This window comes from Gopherus flavomarginatus, chromosome 22 (genome assembly GCF_025201925.1).
Source record: "Gopherus flavomarginatus isolate rGopFla2 chromosome 22, rGopFla2.mat.asm, whole genome shotgun sequence".
Classification (NCBI taxonomy): Eukaryota; Metazoa; Chordata; order Testudines; family Testudinidae; genus Gopherus; species Gopherus flavomarginatus.
Window position 1 is genome coordinate 3,999,579 of NC_066638.1, and position 21,912 is coordinate 4,021,490.

The following is a 21,912-nucleotide window of genomic DNA, read 5'->3' on the forward strand; positions in this document are numbered from 1 at the left end:
GGGCTCAGCCGAGTGCTAGTTCATCCTTTAGCAGCAAGGCATGTCCTGGGAAATATCCCTCCCTCTTCCACTCTCTGACTCCACCACCTCAACCAAGCTTCACAATCAGCATTGCTGTGTACAGTATTAAATTGTTTGTTTAAAACTTATACAGTGTGTGTGTGTGTATACACACACACACACTGTATTTTGTCTGGCGAAAAAAATTTCCCTGGAACATAACCTCCCCACCCCCCAATTACAGTAATTCTTATGGGGAGATTGGATTCACTTAACATTGTTTTGCTTAAAGTCGCATTTCTCAGGAATGTAACTACAACATTAAGTGAGGAGTTACTGTAGTTTGTAGGCGGCCAGGATGCCTGTGGGCCCAGCAGAGCATCAGTGTTGCCAAAGATTATCACCAGAACTTAGCCATTGATGCAAAGCAGTCCTCCCATGCCTTCCTACAATCCCGCTGGAATCTCCCCACTGGCCTCCACTGACTCCCATTTGCAAGCGGTGACCCTGCCTTGAAATTCACAACCAGGTCATGTTGGCCATGCAGGTCCTCGATCCTCAGCTGCCAGTTCTGGTTTCTGATCCAGAGATGGAGGCCAAGGCAAGTGAATCACCATGTGCGGAACTGGCACCTGCTGCTTTGGCCCTGCCTTGGCCTGAGACGGGATCACCTCCAGTTGGAGAGCCGGCCCAAGAAGAGCAGGCTGAGATGGACATAGAGGAGGAACCAGAATCAGAACCAGAGCCCAGTAAGTCCCCTTGCTGACCTTGCCTATGGGTGATGTGCACTGCATTACTTGTTATGGGGTATGGGGGGGCGACACTATGAACAAAAAGGTGGGAATAATGACTAATGACAGATACAGCTTCCCTGGTGGGCACTAACTTCCAGCTTTCACCCTCTCCCCCTCCAGCACGCACATCCCCAGATGGATTTGAAGTGGGGTGGGTGAAAAACCATTACCAGACTGCAGAGGGCAAAGGAGCTCTGATTCAGCCACAGTATCCTGTTGTGACATGAGCCCCTTTCAAAAGCAGGACACAGTTGGATTGTCTCTTTATAGCACACTAAGCAAACAGTGCAGGATTTTTGCATGTTTGCCAGTGCACAGTTAGTTATTTAATCTCTGCTCATAAACCAGGCATCCATCATGTATCCACATGGTACCGTAAGCATCCAAGGTTAGCCAAGCAGGCAGCAGAAGGGAGCATGCCCAAAGATCAGGAATGAGGCAACACCTCACTGGTGCACAACATGTTATTCCTGCTCTTATGACGTCCCCTCTCTGCTATGAGGAAGGCATATGTGCTAATGTCACAGCAGTGGTACCCCATGCATTCAAGCCCAGTGCAGGGGGTGGAGAACTGATTCTGATGTGTAATTTCACTACCTGTATCTGATTAGAACACCTACTTTCTGTCACATGCCCCATGCCACTTGGTCTTGAGAGCCATGTGGGTTTCTCAGTATCCTGGCAATTCAAAAACTCCCCTCCCCCCTTTTTTTTTTGCTTTGGGAGAAGGGTTTGAGCCAAAATCCAGATGGTGTGTGGTTTGTTTTTCTTTTGTTTGTTTTTGTTTTTGTTTTAAAATATCAGTGAATTTAAAAGTTGCAAAAAATTTGTTTTTGGGGTGAATGAGACATTTGTTCTGATTGAGTTTTCTTTACATTTTTAAACAAAATTGTGTGGAACTAAAAAGTCAAAACATCTTTGACTCTTGAAATTTTGATACACGCAATTCTGTGAAAGCCACACAAATCTACGCATTTTAGCATTGCCAATTCTGCTGCTTTTTAATTTTTTTTTGTAAAATAAATAATCTTTGGCTGAAAGGTCTGCCAGCTGCATTTAGCACACCAGAACCTGTCTAGAGCTTGACTTGCAGAATTCAGCAAGAGCATTTGCATTGCTGCTGTCAGTGAGTAACCACCACTAACATTTAAACTGTTCCTTCCTTTTCATCCAGTCATACTGAACTGCCTGGCACTTTTCAAGTTCTGTTGCATACTGACGATAACAATCTGGCTGCTAATCCTTCACTAGAAAGGGTTTTGAAATATCCCTCTCTTGGAAGACCTCACGTTTTAGAAAAAAATAATTGGCTTTTGCATGTATTCAAGTAATGAGCTTTCTTATGCTGGTTTGTTGACGAAATGTACCAAAATAGAGCCATTTGCCCCAGCATCTACACGTTGCTATTGTCTCCGTCATACAAAGCAAACGTGAGAGTACAGGTCACCTCTCATTGCCAGGCTCTGGCACAGGTCTAGTACAAAGTAGCCTGTAAAGGTTCAGATTCTTGAACCCACTCAGTCTAAAACATTCCCCTTTATCTTCTTAGTTCTCTCCTGAAGCTCTGCATGTAGCTGACACATTCTCCTGTCAACATCTCACCTTGCCATTCTGTGCTGCTGGGACACCTACTGCTGCTTTCTGCTGTACCTGCTTCTCTTGCCTCTCGTCAGTAGCTCCATAAAAACTGCTACTAGCAGCAGTGCGTCGTTTCTCTGTGCAGGATCCATGCCACCACACCTGCTGGCTTCCTGAAACTGGGTGGATTGTGGGAGTTTCCAGGTTTTAGATCTTTGCAGTCTCCAATCCCCACCTGGCGGGGAGCAGAGTTCTCTCACAATGCCTAGGGAGAGTGGTGCAGTTTGTAGTGATGCTGTGAACCCTGGGACACACTCCCAGAAGCCTTAGCATAACACAAGTGGATGCAGTGCTAGTGCGGACACAGGGAGTCATAGCCCGCCACAGCACACACTTGTTGGGTTATGGCATGGTCATGCTGTTGCATGTTAGCCTGACTCAGGAGAAGTTTGCTGAGATAGGGTCAATCAAGGCAGCTCTGTAGAGTAGATACGCTTCCACAGAAGAAACCAGTGGTGGGGGGAATTTGTTGGGACAGCTGGAAGAAAAACCATTCTAAGCTGATCTAAGTGAATGGTTACTTCACCCCTCAGAGCAGACAATACTGAGGCAAATCTGCTTTAAATGTGTAAGGACAGAAGGCCTCTGCTCCGAGTGATGTTCATGGAGAATGTGCTCAGTATGGGTTAGAATCCAGTGCTACTGGTAATGTATTTTCTGCAGCACCTGAAACTGCCTCTTTCCTCTACTGCTCTTACCTGGACCGCCGTTTCTGGAATGCCAGTAGAGTACAATCTTCCCACTCCTGCTGCTCCAGTCTCCTCCTCTGGGCTGGTCAGAGACCTTGCTAAACAAAGAGGACAAAGGAACCCTTCGGGAAGTGGATCTGCTGGGTAAATGTGGCCTGTTGGCAGGAGCCTGCTTTGTGTGGAAGTACTTGCAAGAGCAAAATCCATCAAATTCAGACAGCGATTTAGAAACAAGCCTGGACCCTGGCGGTGGCTGCACCAGGATCTGGCTTCCTCCTCCATGTGTATGTGTTTAAAATTTGCTGATTTCACTGTAGTGATGCAAATCTTCTCCTTCCCTAGAATCCAGCAGCAAAGCAATGAAGGCCGCAATTGGAGCAGGTATCGGAATAGGTAAGGGGCTAATTCAAAGTACTTAATTCATCCAAGTATTAGAGGGGTAGCCATGTTAGTCTGGATCTGTAAAAGCAGCAAAGAATCCTGTGGCACCTTATAGACTAACAGACGTTTTGGAGCATGAGCTTTCGTGGGTGAATACCCACTTCGTCAGATGCATCTGACGAAGTGGGTATTCACCCACGAAAGCTCATGCTCCAAAACGTCTGTTAGTCTATAAGGTGCCACAGGATTCTTTGCTGTTAATTCATCCAGAGTTTTGTGGCACAGCTTCTCCCCTGCAGACAGAGCAGGTGTCATGCTGAGTGATGACAAAGAGACTTCAGATGAGTGAACATGCTGGCCTGTTGGGAGCAAGGACACTTCATTGGCTACTTGACTCTGTCCCAGTGAGTCGGCAGTGGCTCCAGCGGAAGAGTGGGGTCACTGGCCTGGTGAGCAGAAATCTGCATTTGAACTCATGTGTGCGCCCATGGGGGCTGAGCCTATTCTGCAGAACTGGACAGCCCTTCAGGCATGGGGTGTCCTAGCCATGGTTGTTCCAGTGATCTGCCTTGCCTGGGATGACTCGCCCTGTAGCCCTTCCTGGGAGCCTAGGTCAGGACATGCAGCTCTGTGGGAGCTGGTTCATGGACGTTCTGGCTGGAGCCACGCTAAGGGCTTGGCTACACGTACACCGGTCCTGCTGTAGCGCTTTAGTGAAGTTGCTACTACACCGACAGGACAGCTTCTCCCATTGCTGTGGTTCATCCACCTCCACAAGAGGCAAGAGCTGTGTCGACGGGAGAAGCTCCCCTCTTGACATAGTGCTGTCTACAGAGCTGGCGTTAGGGGGTGGCAAGCAGGGCAGTTGCCTGGGGCCCCACGCCACAGGGGGCCCGGCAAAGCTAAGTTACATGATCGAGTTTCGGCTTCAGCCCCACATGGCAGAACTCGGGGTTCGGCTCCTTCGCTTCTGCCCGGGGCTCTGGCAAGTCTAATGCAGCCCTGACTGTCTACACTGGGGGGTTAGGTCAATAGAAGTATGTTGCTCAGAGTGTGAATTTTTCACACCCCTAGGTGATGTGGTTACACCCATTGTCAGGATGTAGTGCGGACCTGGCCTAACCGCAATGCTGTGCTTGACAAGGCAGTATCTCTAATGCAGGAGTTGCAGTCATTGGAGCCCCACTAGCACTCGGGGCAGCAGGCTTTACTGGAGCAGGCATTGCAGCTGGGTCGATGGCTGGCAAGATGATGTCAGCAGCTGCCATAGCCAATGGAGGAGGGGTAGCCGCTGGGAGTCTTGTGGCAACACTGCAATCAGTGGGTAAGCCTATGGGGCATCAGGAGGCGAAGCCTCATTCAGACCCGGGTCTGGTGCTCTCCTGCCTTGCGATCCTGCCACTGCCACACAAACTCTGATTTTCCTTTAGAAGGAAGAGCAACGTCTCTATATTGTTAGACCAAATGTGTTGCTAACCAACCTTGCTAACGTGTGACCTGCAGGGGCAATGGTGCATGTACTCCACAATATGCTGCTGATGGTGGTGGTCTGGGTAGCCTGGGCCTGACCTCATCGAAATAAGTGGCATTGATCACATTGTGTATTCAGTATTTTACCAAGTATAGCTTTATAACTTCTGCTAAACTGTCAGGCCAGGCCCCAGTGCTCCATGCTTCCAGCATTTGCATCTAAAGGTGGAAGTCCTGATTATCATGGGTGGGATGGGAGGGAGGTGCTTTCTTGAATCCATAGCTCATGCCATCAGAAATTAAGGCAAGGATGCTGTACATATCCCACTATTGCACTGGGGTGCATGCTCAGCTCACTGCAGGAACCAGAACTAACTCACATGTTTGGGTTTAAATGTTCAAAGGATTTATTTCCTCTAGGAAGGAGTCATGAGGGGGAGAGGTGAGAGCTGGTACAACTTCAAACCTAAAACCCTGGCAGATGCATAATAAATACAGTATTGGGTTCACTGTGCCTCTGATCAGGGACTCATCCAATAATGGATGATGCAAGTGAACCAAGGCCGAGGTGCACAGATCAACAGGTGATCACCTCACAAGTGGCTTGCAGCTCCTGGTAAGAAAGAAGACTGCACCCAGCAGCCTTAAAATAGCAGAGTCCATTATGTCAGTGCCAAAAGCATTAAGGGTTAATTCTCAGATTTCACTGGCAGGCTATCCCTTATCAGCAGAGGCCAGTGGCAGGGCTTAGCTGGTGGCTCTGGGCTAGATTCTATTCTCAGTCATGCTGGTGCAAATCCAGAGTGACTCTGCTGATCTCTGGATTTACACTACTAAGAGCAGATTTCCCTCCTCTAGGCAAGTCAAAGGACTAGTGCAATGTAGTGATACTGACTAGCTGTTCCTCTGATTCTTTGCAGGTGCTGTAGGACTCTCGCTAGGAGCTAAAGTTGGCCTGGGCACTGCACTGGGATCTGTAGGTGCAGCTGTTGGCTCCTGGTTCTCTAAGAATAACTGAAAGCTGTGCAAGCCCTGCTGGCATCAGAAGTAAACACTGACCAGTGCTGGAAACCATTAAGCTGCAAAGCAGGACCAAAGTAGCAAGCTATGTGATATGGGTCGGCGATTACTTTGTTGTTGCCTGGGAAAAGCTACTGCAAACGTGTCGCTTGTTTTACCTTCTCTTTAACAGGTGTTGAGCTGCTCTGATTATGGTGGGGGTGTGTGTGTGAAAACAATAAAGCTGGTTTTAAATGGACAAACTTGTCAGTTTGAAATTGATGTGGGGAGAGTCAAAGCCCTAGGGAGCGTCGGAGGTTCTTATAAGCATCTCCCTTGGAGAGGCTTTGGAGTGAATTCTGTGTCTAATCCTAACTGGGTAGTGGATTGTTGTATCAGCTGATCCTCCCTGTATCTTTTCCCTCAAGCACGCATAGGGTGACCAGACAGCAAGTGTGAAAAATCGGGACAGGGGTGAGGAGTTAATAGGAGCCTATATAAGAAAAAGCCTCAAATATCGGGACTGTCCCTATACAATCAGAACATCTGGTCACCCTAAGCACCCATATGCCTGTCCCCTGTGGGGTTTTTGAGAAGATACAATATGCTGAATAGAGAAATCTCATATCAGATGCATTGTCTGCTCCTGAGTGTGGATGCTGCCAATCCCATCCACCCGGGCTAAGTGACAACACAATTTCTAGCTAGCCCTATCCCTCTCTCTCAGCCAGGCCTTCAGTTGCCCTCCTGGGTTTCTATCAGTTTTACTCTCTTGCTGCAATTGAGTCAGCTATTTAACCCTCCTTCTGAAATGCTGATAACTCTGTTCTTGTCAGTAGCCTGCCAAGATCAAATCAGTCTGAGTGCCTGAAAACTGCTCCGAGCCCTTGTTAAATTGGCTGAACCAGAAGTCTCTAGCCTCTTGAGCACTGGCATGAGAGAAGAGAAGCACTAGCCCTGATTTGCAGGTAGAAGTTAGTTCTGTGATGTAAACAGCCTTTGTCAGATGCGTTCATCGTGGCTGATGCGAGAAACCTTCCTCTGAAGCAGGAACTGTTGCCTAGCTCGTGCAGCTGTCCAACGTGGCAATAGCAACGTTATAGTTGCAGTTAGTTGTGTCTGCAGACTGGACTATGTGAAAGTGGCTCCTTGCACACGAGGACCTCGTGTGAATATTCAGCCATTGCAGCTTGCTTCCTTCTGGCTTTAATCCCACTAGTCCGACAGCTCCACGGCGCAATGGGAGAAGGAGCTAGATTCCATCTCCACCTTGCGCGTCCACAGACTTGCTTGCTGCGGTCCAAAGGGTTAAAGATGGACGGGCTGCATAGGTGTCACTGGGGGCAGAAACGCCACGTGTGGCAGCAGTTGCTGGTGAGGATGCAGGAGGAATCCCATCCAAAGCAAGTGAGGTGCAATTACTCCAGAACCGGTGCTGTTACGCTGGTGGGTGCAGAAGAAGCGCCAGGCTCAGCCTCTCGATGCTAGCGCCTCGCCTTCGGTTGGCTTTAGTGCCCAATATCCAGTGAGGTTTAGCCTCAGTTCAGATCCCAATGGACCAGTTCCCTGCATCCTGCAACCTCATTTAACTGGCTCCTAGCCCTGTCCTTTGAGGGTAGTCGCAGCAGAGAAACAAAGGACTGAACAGACCTCAGACTACGCTTCCCTCTCCCTCCAGCCCAGGCATGTTGGCAGAGGGTCTGCTAGGTGAGGACAGCTTCCAAGCCAGGGCTGCCAAGCCACTAACCTGCCTTTTTACAAAGAGCCCCTTTTCCTGTCAGGGGAAGAGAAAAGAGGATGGGGCGGACGACTGTTCAGGGAGACTCAGGTAAGTTTCCGTTTTAATTCTAATCCATTTCTCTTGAGGATCACCATGAGGCCGGGAGGAGTCACGCCAACAGCCCATAGAATAATCTTTTAAAAAGTGTTTTGGGCCCTTGGTTATGCACCAGGAAGCAGCAAAAATAAATAAAGAGGCAGAACCCGAGTGGCGTGTTTGCTCTGGGCCTTCTCTGGATAACCTTTGTCAGGCAGGCAGACCCGTGATCAGTAGAACAGGACTGGAAACTTTCAACAAAATGTTTTTCATTTTGCACGCAGACTGTACCATCTGGCTCCGAATCGCAGGGGCTAGGATTTGGAGGGGGGCGGGGGTTGAGCACACTTTGACTGCTCACAAGTGAATCCTCCCTAACCCTGTGTTTAACGGGGAGTGAGGGGACCCTGGCATTTTCCCTGCCTTTGAGGTGGGCTGCTTGTCCTGCGCTCTAGACACCCACCCAAAAGCTGGTTCACTGTAGGTAGCTGGGTCCAGCGCTCCCTATATATAGCGACACTCCTTGGAGAGGGACCATGCTTCTGCCCCAAGGCTGACGGTAAGTTGCTGCTCTGTTGATAAGAGAATTTTACCCTGCAATGGTGGGAAGTAGCATTTGCTAAAAACAAACACATTGAAAATGACAGGAACATGCAGCTCTGGCAATTGTACTCCTTCCCCCCGTAACATTTTTAGCTTTGCCTGGGCTTCAGGTACTTTCTAATTAGGATTGAAAGCGTTAGATTTGTACTGGTAAATGTGGATTGCCTCATACGCACCCCCACAAAAAATATTTCCAATAACTGAAGTTTATGGATAGGCAAAGTAAGACAAATGCTGCTGGATAACTTAGAGTTTGAATGAAGGATATTTATTTACTTTGTATATTTTGATATGTGATGCTGACAATTCATCATAATGGTTATAAGGCTTCTGCCATTAAATAATTATTCACAACCCCCAAACAGCCCTACCCCAGTTGCCTGCCCATCCCCAATAATTTCCTGCAATGGTGAAAATTTAAATCTATAAAAATGCTTAAAACCCACAGTTTTGCACAACTGTGACAATTTAAATAGATAATATTTTTTTTAAATGTATCTGTTAATTTATTTTAAAAACATTAATTCTGCCAACCTTATCTCTGGGAGGCTTTCCCTGGAGCGGACAATATTCACAACAGATGTGGAAGGAAGGCTTCCAACAAAGTAACCTCCCCATTAGCAAGATCCTTTTTAATCTGATTTCCTTCCCGTGCTTAGCCGCACGTCTAATTCAGAAACCTCGTACAGTAGAACCTCAGAGTTACGAGCTGACCAGTCAACCGCACGCTTCGTTTGGAACCAGAGCAGGCAGTCGGGCAGCAGCAGAGGCAAACAAAAGCCAGTACAGTGCAGTGCTGTTACATGTAAATACTAACAGAAAGGGAACGTTTTAAAAAAAAAAAAGATTTGACAAGATAAAGAAGCTGTTTCTGTGCTTGTTTCATTTAAATTAAGATGGTTAAAAGCAGCAATTTTCTTCTGCGTAGTGAAGTTTCAAAGCTGGATTAAGTCAATGTTCAGCTGTAAACGTTGGAAAGACCAAGCATAACGTTCTGGTTAGGGTTAGGAACATGTCAGCGTTACACATGACCCCCATTCCCAGGGGTTCGGAATTCTGAGGTTCTACTGTATTTTTTAAGTCCAAGTTTGCTTTTACTTTCGTTTCTCCCAGCTAGGGCTGGGAAATTGAAACCTAGAGACCTTCTTGCACCTGCCTGTCATCAGTGATTATGCAAACTTCTCTAATGCACTTGAATTGTGAGGTTTGATTTGGTTTGGGGTTTTTTTTTGGGGGGGATGGGGGTGGAAGGGAAGGGTTGTCTTTGATTTTGAGCCAAATTTCACAAGTACCCCTTGAAGAGCCTCCCAAGTCTAACTTCTGTGCAGAGAGCTTTGAAAATTCTTAGTGGACGCATTTGAATTGGTCTCAGACAATCTTCTGGGACTGGGTGGGGGCAGTGAACAACACTTTTAAAAAATATTCTGGAAGGGTTCAAGGCAGGAGGATCTGAAAGCTGTTTCCTTTCAGGCTCTCGCTAATGCACAGTGGAGGGAGAGCACGGATGGAGGAGGCTAGTACAGTGAAATTTCAGGGCAGTTAGGGCAGGGGGAGCAAACTATGGCCCGCGGGCTGAATCTGGCCCACCAGCTGCTTTAAGCTGGCCCTCAAACTCCCACTGGGGAGCGGGGTCTGGGGCTGCTTCACACGGCTCCCAGAAGCCTCGGCATGGCCCCCCTCTAGCTCCTACACGCTCCAATGGCCCCACTCCAATGGCCACTCCAGTGCTCCAATGGGAGCTGCAGGGGCGGTGCCTGTGGAGGGGCAATGCGCAGAGCCACCTGGCTGCGCCTGCACATAGGAGCTAGAGAAAGGACATGCTGCTGCTTCCAGGAGCTGCTTGAGGTAAGCGCCACCCAGAGCCTGCACCCCTGAGCCTCTCCCCATGCTCCAATCCCTTGCCCCAGCCCTGATCCCCTCCTGCCCTCCGAACCCCTCGATCCCAGCCCAAAGCACCCTCCTGCACCCCAAACTCCTCATTCCCAGCCCTACCCCAGAGCCCGCACCCCCAAATGGAGCCTGCATCCCTTCCCACACCCCAAAGCCCTGCCCCGATCCCCCACCTGCCTTCTGAACCCCTCAATCCCAGCTAGAGCACCCTTCTACATCCCAACCTCCTCATCCCCAGCCCTACCCCAGAGCCCGCACCCCCAAATGGAGCCTGCATCCCTTCCCACACCCCAAAGCCCTGCCCCGATCCCCCACCTGCCTTCTGAACCCCTCAGTCCCAGCTAGAGCACCCTTCTACATCCCAACCTCCTCATCCCCAGCCCTACCCCAGAGCCCGCACCCCCAAATGGAGCCTGCATCCCTTCCCACACCCCAAAGCCCTGCCCTGATCCCCCACCTGCCTTCTGAACCCCTCAATCCCAGCTAGAGCACCCTTCTACACCCCAACCTCCTCATCCCCAGCCCTACTCCAGAGCCGCACCCCCCAGCCAGAGGGGAAATGTTCAGCAAGAATTTAAATTACAATCTGCCCAAGAATGAGAGGGGTAAGAGACAACCCCCTTAGCATGGCAATGCAAGGTCTTGCGTGGGCGGGGACAGTCTGGGCAGAGAGCGAGGCTGGATGTGTGCTAGCACAGAGCGATGCATCCCCCACGTGCAATTGGAAGGGTGCTGAGCACTCACCAGAGTGGAGCGGGGGGGGAGGTGGCTAGAAGGGCGATGAGGTTTGGTGAGACATCTTGCAGATCAGCTATGAGGATGAGTTACCCCTGGACACTAGCTCAGGCTGCACAAGGGTAAGGAGCTGAGGGCTAGTTCGTGACACTTGGGCATGTACAAACACCAGCAATTACATGTGTGCTGGCTTGTGCAGCCAGTGGTGTAGCCCCACACCCGTGGCACCGGCCCCCAGGGGCTGTATTTGGGAGGATGCTTGGAACTGGACTAACTGCATTTCCCACTTTCTGTCCAGGGCTAACGATACTCAGGTGACAGACTCAGAGCCACACGCAGCAAACATGCTTGGTAAGAGCCTTTTATTTACCTGCACCTTGAACAAGAATTGGCCCCCGACAAAGTCACTATGCCATGCTGGCAGCCAGCCACCCCTCGAAACCCAGAACAGGGGGAGGCCCTGGACACTTCCTGTGCAGCCCCAGCGCTCCCTTCCTGCAGCGGGGCGTGCGTGAGGAAGGGTCTGCCTGTGGCAGTGAAGAGAACAATTCAGAACTAGCCTCTCTGGCTGGGTTCCTTCTACCTGGCGCTGGCAGTACTGAGGTGAATCTGCTTTGGACTCGTCACCACCATAGAGCAAACAGCCTCCTGGGTGGCCCTGCTCCCATGGGTAGCTGGGATGGGGCCAGGATGTGGTGGAGACTTCAGAGCTACTTTTGTTTTTCTTTTTTAAATGTTCCTTTTGCAACAGACTGGAGCATCCCCAAATCCCTTCCCTCTTACTCTGCTATTCTGACCCTCGCTGAGGCTCGTCATGGCCTCCCTGGCCTCAGCTGCAGCCTCCTGGCCAGTGAGATGCTGCTTTACAGAGACAGGGAAACCATCAGGTAAATCCCCAGGTTGAGTAAGTGTCACTCTCCTTACCAAACACTTCACATCGGAAACAGGCACTGCAGCTGCTTTAGATGCATAGGTGCGGAAAAAAAAAATCCTGGGGCTCACTAAGGGCACGACCTCCCCAGCTTTGCATGGTTACATGTTTATAGCATGCGAATGTCTTTGCTGGGTCACTAACATCAGATTCTCATTCCCCAGACAGTCTTGTTACTCTGGCTGGAGCAGGCATTGCAGCAGGTAAGGGGCTAACCCATGGCACTGATTAGTTGACACGTAACATCTGTACTTATCAAAGACTTATTGAAGGGGGTTGGACTAGATGACCTCCTGAGGTCCCTTCCAACCCTGAGATTCTCTGATTCTATTCAGCCAGGGACTCTCCTGGTTCACCAGCTGCCCCTGCAGTGCAAGGATCCTTCCTAGTGTGAATGAACCTCAGGAGAGTCAGGCATCCTGTGGGGAGCAAGAACTCTGCCCCTGTCTGCTTGACTTCTTCCCCAGCCCACATGAGGCTGCAGGGTCACCATGGGAGCAGGGAAAGGGGCTGGAGACAAGCCCTTTGAAACTCTGCAAGCCCACAGTGCATTTTGCTGGTGTGAAAACGGGGAGCTTGTACCCACTGGGCTATACTGGGCATAGGCCTTCCTTGGACTGTACGTGCCCTCGGTGAGAGCTCCATCCCAGCCATTGCCCTGCCGCTGTCCTTCCAGGGGGCGACCAGCCCCAGAGGAATGCAGCAAGGTCCTGTAGCATCAATGCACTCCACTGAGCAGAGCTAGGAAGGCAAGATGCTGCTTCTGAGCTCCACTTGTGCACCCTGCTCGGGCTTGCTTTGCAGATTAGCGAAAAGTTCAGTTCAGGGAGTGGTTCTCAGATGGCTCTGACCCTGTCGCCCTTCCTGGTTGCTAACCACACGATCCATTAGACCACCCAAGAGAGGAGCTGGGCGGGTGGACGGATGCAGGTCCATGGAGGGCTGGCTCTGCTGCAGAAGCAATTGCTGTAGGAGCCTGGACTGTGCTTAACCTCGCTGTCTCATGAATGCAGGCGTGGCATTCGTTGGGATCCCGGTAGTAGTTGGGGCAGCAGGCTTTACTGGAGCAGGCATTGCAGCTGGGACACTTGCTGCCAAGATGATGTCAGCAGCGGCCATAGCCAATGGAGGAGGGGTAGCCGCTGGAAGTACTGTGGCAGTGCTGCAATCCATTGGTAAGTAATGGGGAGCTCATCTATCATTGAAATGCATGTGTCTCTGGTAGTGCTCTCCTGCCTTATGAACAACCCTGCATGGAGAGAGTCCGTCATTTCTGTGGTGCTTCTGATTTCTCTGGCATGTAATGAGGAATAAGCCTCTCCCCTGACTGGCCAAACCTGCTCCCCACAGATCCTGTTAATAAACTGCTAAGCACTTAGATGCAACGTGCTCTAGCTCAGAGGCAGGCAACCTATGGCACATGTGCCGAAGGTGGCATGCGAGCTGATTTTCAGTGGCACTCACACTGCCCAGGTCCTGGCCACCAGTCCAGAGGGCTCTGCATTTTAATTTAATTTTAAATGAAGCTTTTTTAACATTTTAAAAACCTTATTTACTTTACATACAACAACAGTTTAGTTATGTATTATAGACATAGAAAGAGACCTTCTAAAACGTTAAAATGTATGATTGGCACGCGAAACCTTAAATTAGAGTGAATAAATGAAGACTTGGCACAGCACTTCTGCAAGGTTGCCGACTCCTGCTCTAGGTCCTCTGTTCACTATCCCACTGGCTAGGCGCTCACTCCATACCGTGGCTTGCTTCCATTCTTGTAGAGGAACAGATGGGATCTTCAGAAGCACTCAGGGTTCACCCACCTCCCTCTGTTCTCACTGGGGATGTGCCTCATTGACTTTAAGGGGAATAGAATTAGTGCCCTGTTTGAAAATCCCACTCCTGTTCAAGGCTGCACCATCAAGGCAGCTCAGCAAAGTACCAAACTGGCCTCTTGGCTCCTGGTAAAAGGGACTCTACCAAGCAACAGTGTAACCTATTGCATCCATACAAAAAAGAGTCACGACTTCTATAGTGCCAGGTCATGGGAAGGGGATAACTGGCCTGCTAGTATAACATCGTGATACTGACTAGCTGATTCTCTGTTTCCTCTCAGGTGCCGCAGGCCTCCCTGCAGCTGCCAAAGCTGTGATCGTAAGTGTTGGGGCAGCAGTTGGTGCCTTACTTTGAAAGCTCAACTGCTCTTTTACGCTCTGGAAGACACACTGATTCGTCTGCTGCAGTTTCTCAATTGCACCATCAGGCTAATGCAACAAGTAGCAAGTTAGCGAAATGGCTCTTAGTTGAATACAAAAGCAAGTGGCCTGTAGAAACAGTTCCCACACATCTGTTGCTTGTTCTACCTTCTCAACAACAGACGTCGAGTTCTGTTGGGATTCTGGCTGAATTATTGCTGTTGGCTGAAATGTGACAAATCAATAAACTTTTGCAAATTTAAATGCCCCGAGTTGTTATGGTTGAAAATAGTTGATTGTGTGTCAGTGAAAAATAGCTCACTGAATGTGCACACACACCTTCATGCCAGTGTATTGTCAGAACCAAAGGAAAGTGTTGTCAAAGTGAACAAAGAACTAGAATCTCTTGGCCTCTGCCAGAGGTAGATCCATCCAATATCCTCCTCCGAGCCAGCTTTGCAATAAGCCTGGGGTTTAATCTTGTGGCCAAGCAACGTGGCTCTGGCTAGCCATTCCTCGCTCAGTGGCGGGTTACTCGGTAGACTGCTGCCACCTCTGCTGACTGTCCTTACTATTTCTTGATGACTCAGCTCCAAGACACACAATAAAGCTCTAACAAAAGCAACCCCTGCTACTAGGGCCCTCGTGGCGTGGATTGCTGCAGCTGGGCCTCCAGGCTCCCCATTACTGTGATAGTCTAAAGGATTAAACCATTCTCTGTCTAGCCCAGGCATTAAAGTTACGTGGCTATTAAAATCAAACAGAAAACAGAGTTTTGGGCCATGTCTCTAAAAAGCCCTCCCTCCTTTCAGCCTCTTGTGATGTCGCCATTTCACTAGTTCACCTTGACCACTGAATCGTCTAGGCTAATGTAACAAGCAAAAAAAAAACCCAACCAAGCAGAATTTCAAACCACAGAGGTCCCCTCTATCCTCTCTACAGCAGCACAGAAGAGGGTGGAACCCCAGGGGGTTGGTTGTTTTGCAGCTTATATCTACAGACTGTTTCTTGGGCAAGGAGATGGGTGGGTGGGACTCTGCCCGGCTAAGATGTGGCAAGGACGTCACAGGGTTTACTGTCTTGGCATAGAAGGACTGTACCATCTGGGTCTGGATCACAAGGGGAGGCACTTCAAGGGTTTTTATCTGTTTGTGCCCTAAGAATGCTAACATGCAGATGCTCCAGCGGCAGGGAGGCTAAGCGAGAGCAGGGCGTGGGATCTTGCCATCCCTGCTAGTGGTGGGGGATGCTTCGTCCTCTCTGCACACACACCCATGTAGTAGCAGGCACCTGGAAACTGGGCTCCTGATATAGCTGCATTGCACAGCAATCAATTCATTCTGCTCACCAGACGTGGGAGGTAAGTTGCTGCTGTTCTGAGGGCAAGAGACCCTTCACTGTAACAGCACTGACCTACCTCTTCTAACTCTGCCCAGGGCTAGGGAATTTGCATGCAGTGGGCGATGAGTCAAGGAGAAGTGAGGGGCAGTCTATAAATTACATAAAGTATTGGGGGGTCGGGGGGGGGGCTTAATTTTGCTTATCTGTTTCAGTGTTACAAGGGGTGGATGGATCAGTGGGTCTTGGCAAAAATCACCGAACTATGTTATGTCATTTATACACAGTCCCTGAAAGACAAACTGCAGTGAAGTGACTGATGCCTTTAAATGAAATCCTACTTTGAAGGCCCAGCCAGCGTTGCTGATTCATGTTACTAATTGGGCTTTGGGAGAAAGATTCTTTCAGGGTGAATAAAGTCCAACTTGGGCTGGAAAATAGAAACCTAAGAAATCAGTTTCGTTTCCTATGTTGTTTGGCACACAGCTGTAAACGGGCCTTCTGTTTGGGCCAATCAGCGCAGAGAAGCCCTGGGACCACGGTCCTGTTAGAGCTTGCATAGCTACAGCCGAGAGGGGGGCAAATCCTTCTTCAAAGCTTCTGAATCTCTGTCTTCTACCAGCTTTTAGGGGAGACGAGGTGGGCGAGGTAATAGCTCTTACTGCACCAACTGTTGGTGTGAGAGATGAGCTCTCAAGCTACACAGGCTCTTGGTCAGGTCTGGGACAGGGATGCCGAGTGTCACAGCTACAGGCAAGGTGGCACAGATTGTTTAGAATACGGAGTTGACACCTAGTCGAAGGGACCAGTCCAGGTGACGTGGCCTGTTTAACACCCCTGCAGTCGTGGGACAAAGGGGTGTGTGGGTTACGGATTGTTGTCATAAGCCAGAAATCCAGTGTCTTTATTAAGCCCAGGATTTTTAGTATCAAACAAAATTTAAGCTTCCAGGCTTGTCTTTTGAGGGTGCTGGTTTCCTTTGAGGGCAAGGCCTGAGAGATCACAACAGAGTGAGCCTCTGGTCAGAAGCGTTCGCCCCCCGAGTGACAGAGTGTTTTGTCTTTTATCATTTTCATGCGTGAGTCCATCTGAGAGCGCAGCGATTATCTGGCTTCACCCACATAGGGACCAGCAGGGCTTTTACCCCCAGCTGGCTGATTATATGGTTTTCAGAAGCCTCATCCCAGTTTACACGGCAGCTGCTATAGAAGGGGAGGAATTCACACATGCTGGGGTGTGGGGGGGAGGGAGGAAGATGGGCAAAGACGACTCTGTGCTGAGGTGGTGACAGTCCAGGCAGGGGAAGGGAAGAGCAGACAGAGGGGCTGGGATGTGGTTGTTACCCTAGAATTTTTTGATGCATGTGCTGCTCCCCAACAGATCTGTACTCCTCACACATGCACTGGGCATGACTCCTTGCAGCTAGGAGTTCAGTTGTCCGTGAGAAGGTCCCACACACTCCATGTGGGGACCAGCTATGCAGGAGGAGGATAGGGTGCAGGTGGGTTACTCCATCTATTAGCCCAGGCTCCGCAAAGGAAGGGGCCTGTGCTGATGCTCTCTTTTGTTAGTGGCTTTGGGACACCTTCCCAGAGCTGTACTGGGCGTTTGCTAGGAGGGAGCTACCCTATGCTGATGCAGACATAACCCCAGGCCTCTGGCACCGGCCCCGAGGCATGGGGCATGGGTGGAGTCTCAGAACTGATCTAAGTGTATTTCTGGCTTTTTGCTCAGGGCTGACGAAGCGGAGCCGCTATCCCAGTGATCAGGGCGTGTGGGTCAGAGTCTCAGTCATGGTTGGTAAGGTCCTTCTCTTGCACTAACTGAGCTTTGACCAGGAACGGCCTCCGTCACAGGCACCACTAACGTGTCCGTGTATTGTACTGGGGGTAGCCGTGTTAGTCTGCATCCACAAAAACAACAAGGAGTCTGGTGGCACCGTAAAGACTAAAAGACTAACCTCACATCTTCCCCAAATAAATCCATTAGTCTTTAAGGTGCCACCAGACTCCTTGTTGTTTTTGTATCTGTGTATTGTGCAGGCAGCCAGTAACCCCGCAGTCCAGAACTAGGGTTCTTGCACTGTCCTCTCACCCATCTGGCTCCAGCCCCTGTAAGAGACACGATTCTGGATGGAGATGGACCTCAGGTCTGCTCCAGTTTATCAATTCCTATGTTCATGGCAGGCCTAGGAAAGTTGCTCTTCTAATGCAGCCCAGTGGTCTGTTCATACAGCGCGGCTTGCGTGAGGATCTATTTGCCATTGAACTTAGGCAGAGAAAGGCTTCCTGTGACAAGCATTAGCTTGGACAGACCGGAAGGGGGCCAGATTCTGGCGAGGTACAGCAGTGTAAATCAGGAGTCTTTCCACTGATCTCACTGCTCCCTTGGGTCTCCTTTTAAATATCCCGTTTGGAGCAGCTGAAACTTTGTTGCCCTTTTCACTGCTGTGCCGACATGGCATGAGGATCCCAGAAGCCACCTTCCCAGCTTTGCTGGCCCCACCGGGAGCTAGGGTGACCAGATGTCCTGATTTTATAGGGACAGTCCAGATTTTGGGGCCTTTGTCTTACATAGGTACCTATTACCCCCCACCCCTGTCCCCATTTTTCATACTTGCTGTCTGGTCACCCTACCAGGAGCCCTGGGGCTGGTCAGTGCTCTTAAATCAAGAGAATGAAAGAGCCTTTGTGAGAGAGGACCACTGAGCACATGGCTCATTATCGAGTAGAAAGGCTCAAAGACGATGGCACAGTGGAATCCAGCATGTTTAGAGGCAGAGAACTTTCAAACAAAATCCAGGTCACTCATGCTAAGCAGCGGCACAGGCCTCTCCCCCTTTCTATTCTTATTTGCTGATCGTCTGCTAAGGTCTTTGATAGCTCACTACTATAAACATTTCTTTGACTAGGATTTATCCCTATTGCTGTTGGAGCAACTGTTGGATTAGGTAAGTTGCAAGCTCAGGACAGTGGGTCAATATTGAAAAATACTTGAGATTGTAACTGAGATTTATTTTGCCTTGGGTTTACTTGGCTCATCTGCTCTCCCGAAGCACAGGGGTCTCGCCTGCTGAGGATATGTTGGCCCTTATGATCTGTGCGGAGCAGAACACTGCAGCACTTGGCTGGCTGATGCCTGCCCCAAGCCTCACGAAGCTGCAGGTGCTCACAGGAGAGCAGGTGGAGTGGCTGGAGACAAGTCCTTCGGACTTCTGCTTGCAGCAAGTTTGCCTGAAAATGTACAAGCCCTGTACTGAATTTTGCCACTGCAAAAATGGAGCCCTGGGTGGTGGTTTAGAGCATGAGCAATTGAAGCAGCGAGGGAGTCGGTCTGGGGGTGGCTCCGGGGACCGAAGCTGGAGATGCGGTGCTCTGGGATCCCATTTTGTGATTAACATCGCAGCGCTTTTTGTCATGCAGGCGTTGTCACCGTTGCTGTCCCAGCAGCACTCGGGGCAGCAGGCTTTACTGGAGCAGGCATTGCAGCTGGGACCCTTGCTTCCAAGATGATGTCAGCAGCGGCCGTAGCCAATGGAGGAGGGGTAGCCGCTGGGAGTACTGTGGCAGTGCTGCAATCTGTGGGTAAGTCTTGCAGGCGTTAGGAGCTGAGCTTCATTCGTACGCACCAGTCTCTGATCTTATGACTGGCAAACAATTCTGCAGTGAAAGATGATCTTAGTATTTCCACATTTGCTCTCACTTCTCTTGCACGTAAAGAAGACTGGCTCTCCACTGTCTTGGCAAATGAGCTCTGCTCCTCCTGGCAGGTATGGTCCTCCATACTATACTGTTATCGGTGGTCTCACTAGTGGGGACCTGGGCTCACTGCCTAACTAGCGCTGGCCTTATCCTGTACTCACCTAGGATCCTGTTCACGATCTTCTTATGAAGTGTAAACTCTCCGATGTAGGGCCTCTAGCTGCAAATGCTGTCAGGCAAGAGGTGGAATTCCACATTGCCGTGGGGGATGCTTCCCCAAACTCACAACTCTGGCCGGCCATGAGGCTATTAAGCCAGGGACGCTAGCCATTTCCCAACACTGACCCGGGTGTACGTGCAATTCCAGTCAGCAGCCACGACAGCGCAGAGGAACACAAACAAACAGATGCTTGGAAATCTTTTGGTTTTCTCAGTGCCCAGGAGAAGGGAGTGAGGGGAAGGGGAACAGATTAGACAGTAGCTGCTGTTACTCATATAAATCCACAGAAAGCCCTTAAAGGTTATGGCAAAAGGAAGCCAGACATGAACTCCACTCTATTCTACATTACACATAAATGACCCACACAAGAGGAACGCGGATTCCAATGTGTTCTGTGAAGACAGGTGAGCAAAGCACACAGTCTTTGCGTGTCTTACCAGTGCTGGGTGACGGGAGGCCGATTTAAGAGCGTAATCCATTACATCCATGCCAAAAACTAAGGAGGGTTATTTATTTGTTTTGTTGCGCCCCTGTCAGATTGTGCTGGCAGGAGCTTTGCTGGAAATTGACGCACCAATGGCAGGGGTTAACTGGCCTGCTAGGAGAGCTAATGACCTGGGGTAAAATTTCCTCTGTTTCCTTTCAGGTGCTGCAGGTCTTTCTCTTGCTACAAAAGGGGCGGTGACAGCTGTTGGGGGAGTACTTGGATTCTTCTTTCCAAAGTGAGAGCTACGACTGTTCTTCCCTCTTCCTCCTGCAGGAACAGCCGCTGCAACCTGCCTCTTGCTTCTTCTGCCTTCTCAACAAAGAGCCCTTACAATCTGTTTGGCTGGTGGCTGAAATGTGAGAAAACAATAAAAGCTTTTTGCTGATTTAAATGCATCCGCTCCTTACGTAGCTGACAGCTGTTGATTGTGTGGCAGAGTGGAAGTTAACCACTGAGGTTGTACACGCGCGTCTGTGTCACACACACACACACACACACACACACACACACACACAAGCTGAGTGTTGTCAAAGTGTGACTACAGCCCCGCTCATTTGGAGTCTGCTCCTGCCCAGCATCTTCCCAGAAGAGGGCGCTGCAGGGCATTTGGGGTTCCCGCTCGTGTCCATTCCTGACTCAGGGTGCTGGAGAGCACGATGCTACTTCTCTTTCCGGTCTCATGGGCGTCTTTTCTTTTGTTCAGCGCAGTCCACCTATGTGCAAAGCCCCAGAAGGGGAAAGCTCCAACAAGAACTAGCATCTGCCAATAAGGCCCCTGTGGAGTGGAGATCACAAATGGTCCCCTGCGTCCAGGCCAGTGTGCTGGTGTCTCCAATGGCACACAACCCATTTCGCATCCTGATTGCTAGGGGCACTGGAACAATGTGTATCATGGAGGTGCTGAGAGCCATTGAACCAACTGTAAACCCTGGATATCATGGAAACCACTTCAAGCCGGGAGGTGCAGCAGCACCTCCAGCACCCCTAGTTCCAGCACCTGTGTTGAGCTCTGTTCACCTGCCGAACCACGGGAACAAAGCTTAATCTGATCATCAATGCTGGTCATCTGCATCTTGTGCTTTCACTTGCTGCAGCTGAATCAGAAACCGCTGCCTGACTTAGGACTCCCACCCCCACCCCCTTGCTGAAATGCTGATACTCCCACTCTTTGTGTGTAGCTGGATAAGATCAAACAGTCTGAGAGCTTAATGCTCATGTAAGACAGCTCCCAGTATCTGTGACATGGATTCAAGCCAGTCATGATGCTAAGGAGCTTCTCTGGGGAACCAGAGATCTGATTCAAAGGTAAAAACTAGTTCTACTGTCATATAAAAACATTCTCCACCAGCTGTCTCAGAGAGAGATTAATCTACACTCCCATGGTGACCATTAGCCTCCAACACAGAAGCTGAGTTTGCTCAGCTCATGCAGCTGGCCCTGGCGTGCACAGAAAAATGAATGGTTGCTGCAGTTTTAATTCAAGAGGCCAGTTCAATGGAGAGTGACGGGATGAACCAACCCCACCCTGGGCCAGAAGGGGTTAATGAGAGCCTGGAGGAGCTCAATCAACTCTGCCCTGCTACACCTGCTGTGTGTGTCAAGCCAAGAGGGTGCCATTAAAGGGCTGAACGTGGTGCAGGTGTGGCTGGTTATGAGGGAGAGCAGGTGCTTGGCTCTCACTCAAGGAGGGAAGCTTGGCTGGAGCCAGAGTCTCCATGAAGGTAGCCAGGCCTGCAACAGGGAGCCCAAGGCAGTTGGGAAGGACAGTGGCAGGGAGTGAGTCTGCCTAGGGTTGCTTGCTGGGTCAGAGACTGCCCTTCCAGGGGGAGAGAACTCCCCTCCTGCAGAATCAGCTGGCAGATCTGCAGGCAGTCTGGGGAAGAGGCTTGGCGAGAGTGGACCTGGTGCCCCAAGAGTCTGGGGAAAGGCTGGGAGAGAGGCCCAAGACACAGCAACGTAGGAAGAGATTCCACAGAGACAGCAAGGGGGATGCGTAGTCAGGCCTTGACCGCTGATTCAAGGCTCCCT

General features: G+C 50.1%; 2 protein-coding genes and 1 long non-coding RNA gene across 14 annotated transcripts in view; 2 read left to right on the forward strand and 1 right to left on the reverse strand.

Moving 5' to 3' along the window:
- LOC127039232 (interferon alpha-inducible protein 27-like protein 2A) overlaps positions 1-6,234 on the forward strand; it is a 28,255-nt gene extending 22,021 nt beyond the window's left edge. For 3 of the 5 annotated variants that reach the window (XM_050932575.1, XM_050932576.1, XM_050932577.1), the window contains 4 exons: positions 548-749; positions 3,464-3,514; positions 4,665-4,826; positions 5,893-6,234. In XM_050932575.1, the coding sequence (XP_050788532.1) occupies positions 548-749; positions 3,464-3,514; positions 4,665-4,826; positions 5,893-5,990 (513 nt within the window). In that variant the 3' untranslated portion in view covers positions 5,991-6,234. Of the gene's footprint in view, positions 1-175; positions 750-3,463; positions 3,515-4,664; positions 4,827-5,892 lie in introns of those variants that run through there. The other 2 variants (XM_050932574.1, XM_050932573.1) reach the window with 2 other exon arrangements.
- On the reverse strand, positions 743-9,070 carry LOC127039233 (uncharacterized). Its single transcript, XR_007770924.1, has 3 exons — positions 8,925-9,070; positions 8,251-8,406; positions 743-3,219 (listed from the first exon to the last, which is right to left on the reverse strand). It is a non-coding gene; the product is annotated as an uncharacterized LOC127039233 (long non-coding RNA).
- On the forward strand, positions 8,252-20,275 carry LOC127039231 (interferon alpha-inducible protein 27-like protein 2A). 8 transcript variants are annotated; one of them, XM_050932572.1, is made up of 7 exons: positions 8,252-8,346; positions 11,314-11,366; positions 12,111-12,149; positions 17,211-17,276; positions 18,388-18,426; positions 18,899-19,060; positions 20,044-20,275. In XM_050932572.1, the coding sequence occupies exons 2-7, from the start codon at positions 11,360-11,362 to the stop codon at positions 20,121-20,123; spliced, it is 393 nt and encodes a 130-aa protein (XP_050788529.1). In that variant the 5' UTR covers positions 8,252-8,346; positions 11,314-11,359; the 3' UTR covers positions 20,124-20,275. The 8 variants fall into 8 exon arrangements, with proteins under 8 accessions (XP_050788529.1, XP_050788526.1, XP_050788527.1 ...); XM_050932569.1 differs by lacking the exon at positions 8,252-8,346 and adding an exon at positions 9,110-9,195; XM_050932570.1 differs by lacking the exon at positions 8,252-8,346 and adding an exon at positions 9,276-9,589.
- Positions 20,276-21,912: the final 1,637 nt, after the last annotated feature.

Coding starts and splice junctions, on each gene's coding strand:
- LOC127039231 (XM_050932564.1), top strand. CDS start 10,983: ATGCATCCCCCACGTGCAATTGGAAGGGTGCTGAGCACTCACCAGAGT. Junction 11,367..12,110: donor ACACGCAGCAAACATGCTTG/GTAAGAGCCTTT, acceptor CTCATTCCCCAG/ACAGTCTTGTTACTCTGGCT. Junction 12,150..17,210: donor TGGAGCAGGCATTGCAGCAG/GTAAGGGGCTAA, acceptor CTTTTTGCTCAG/GGCTGACGAAGCGGAGCCGC.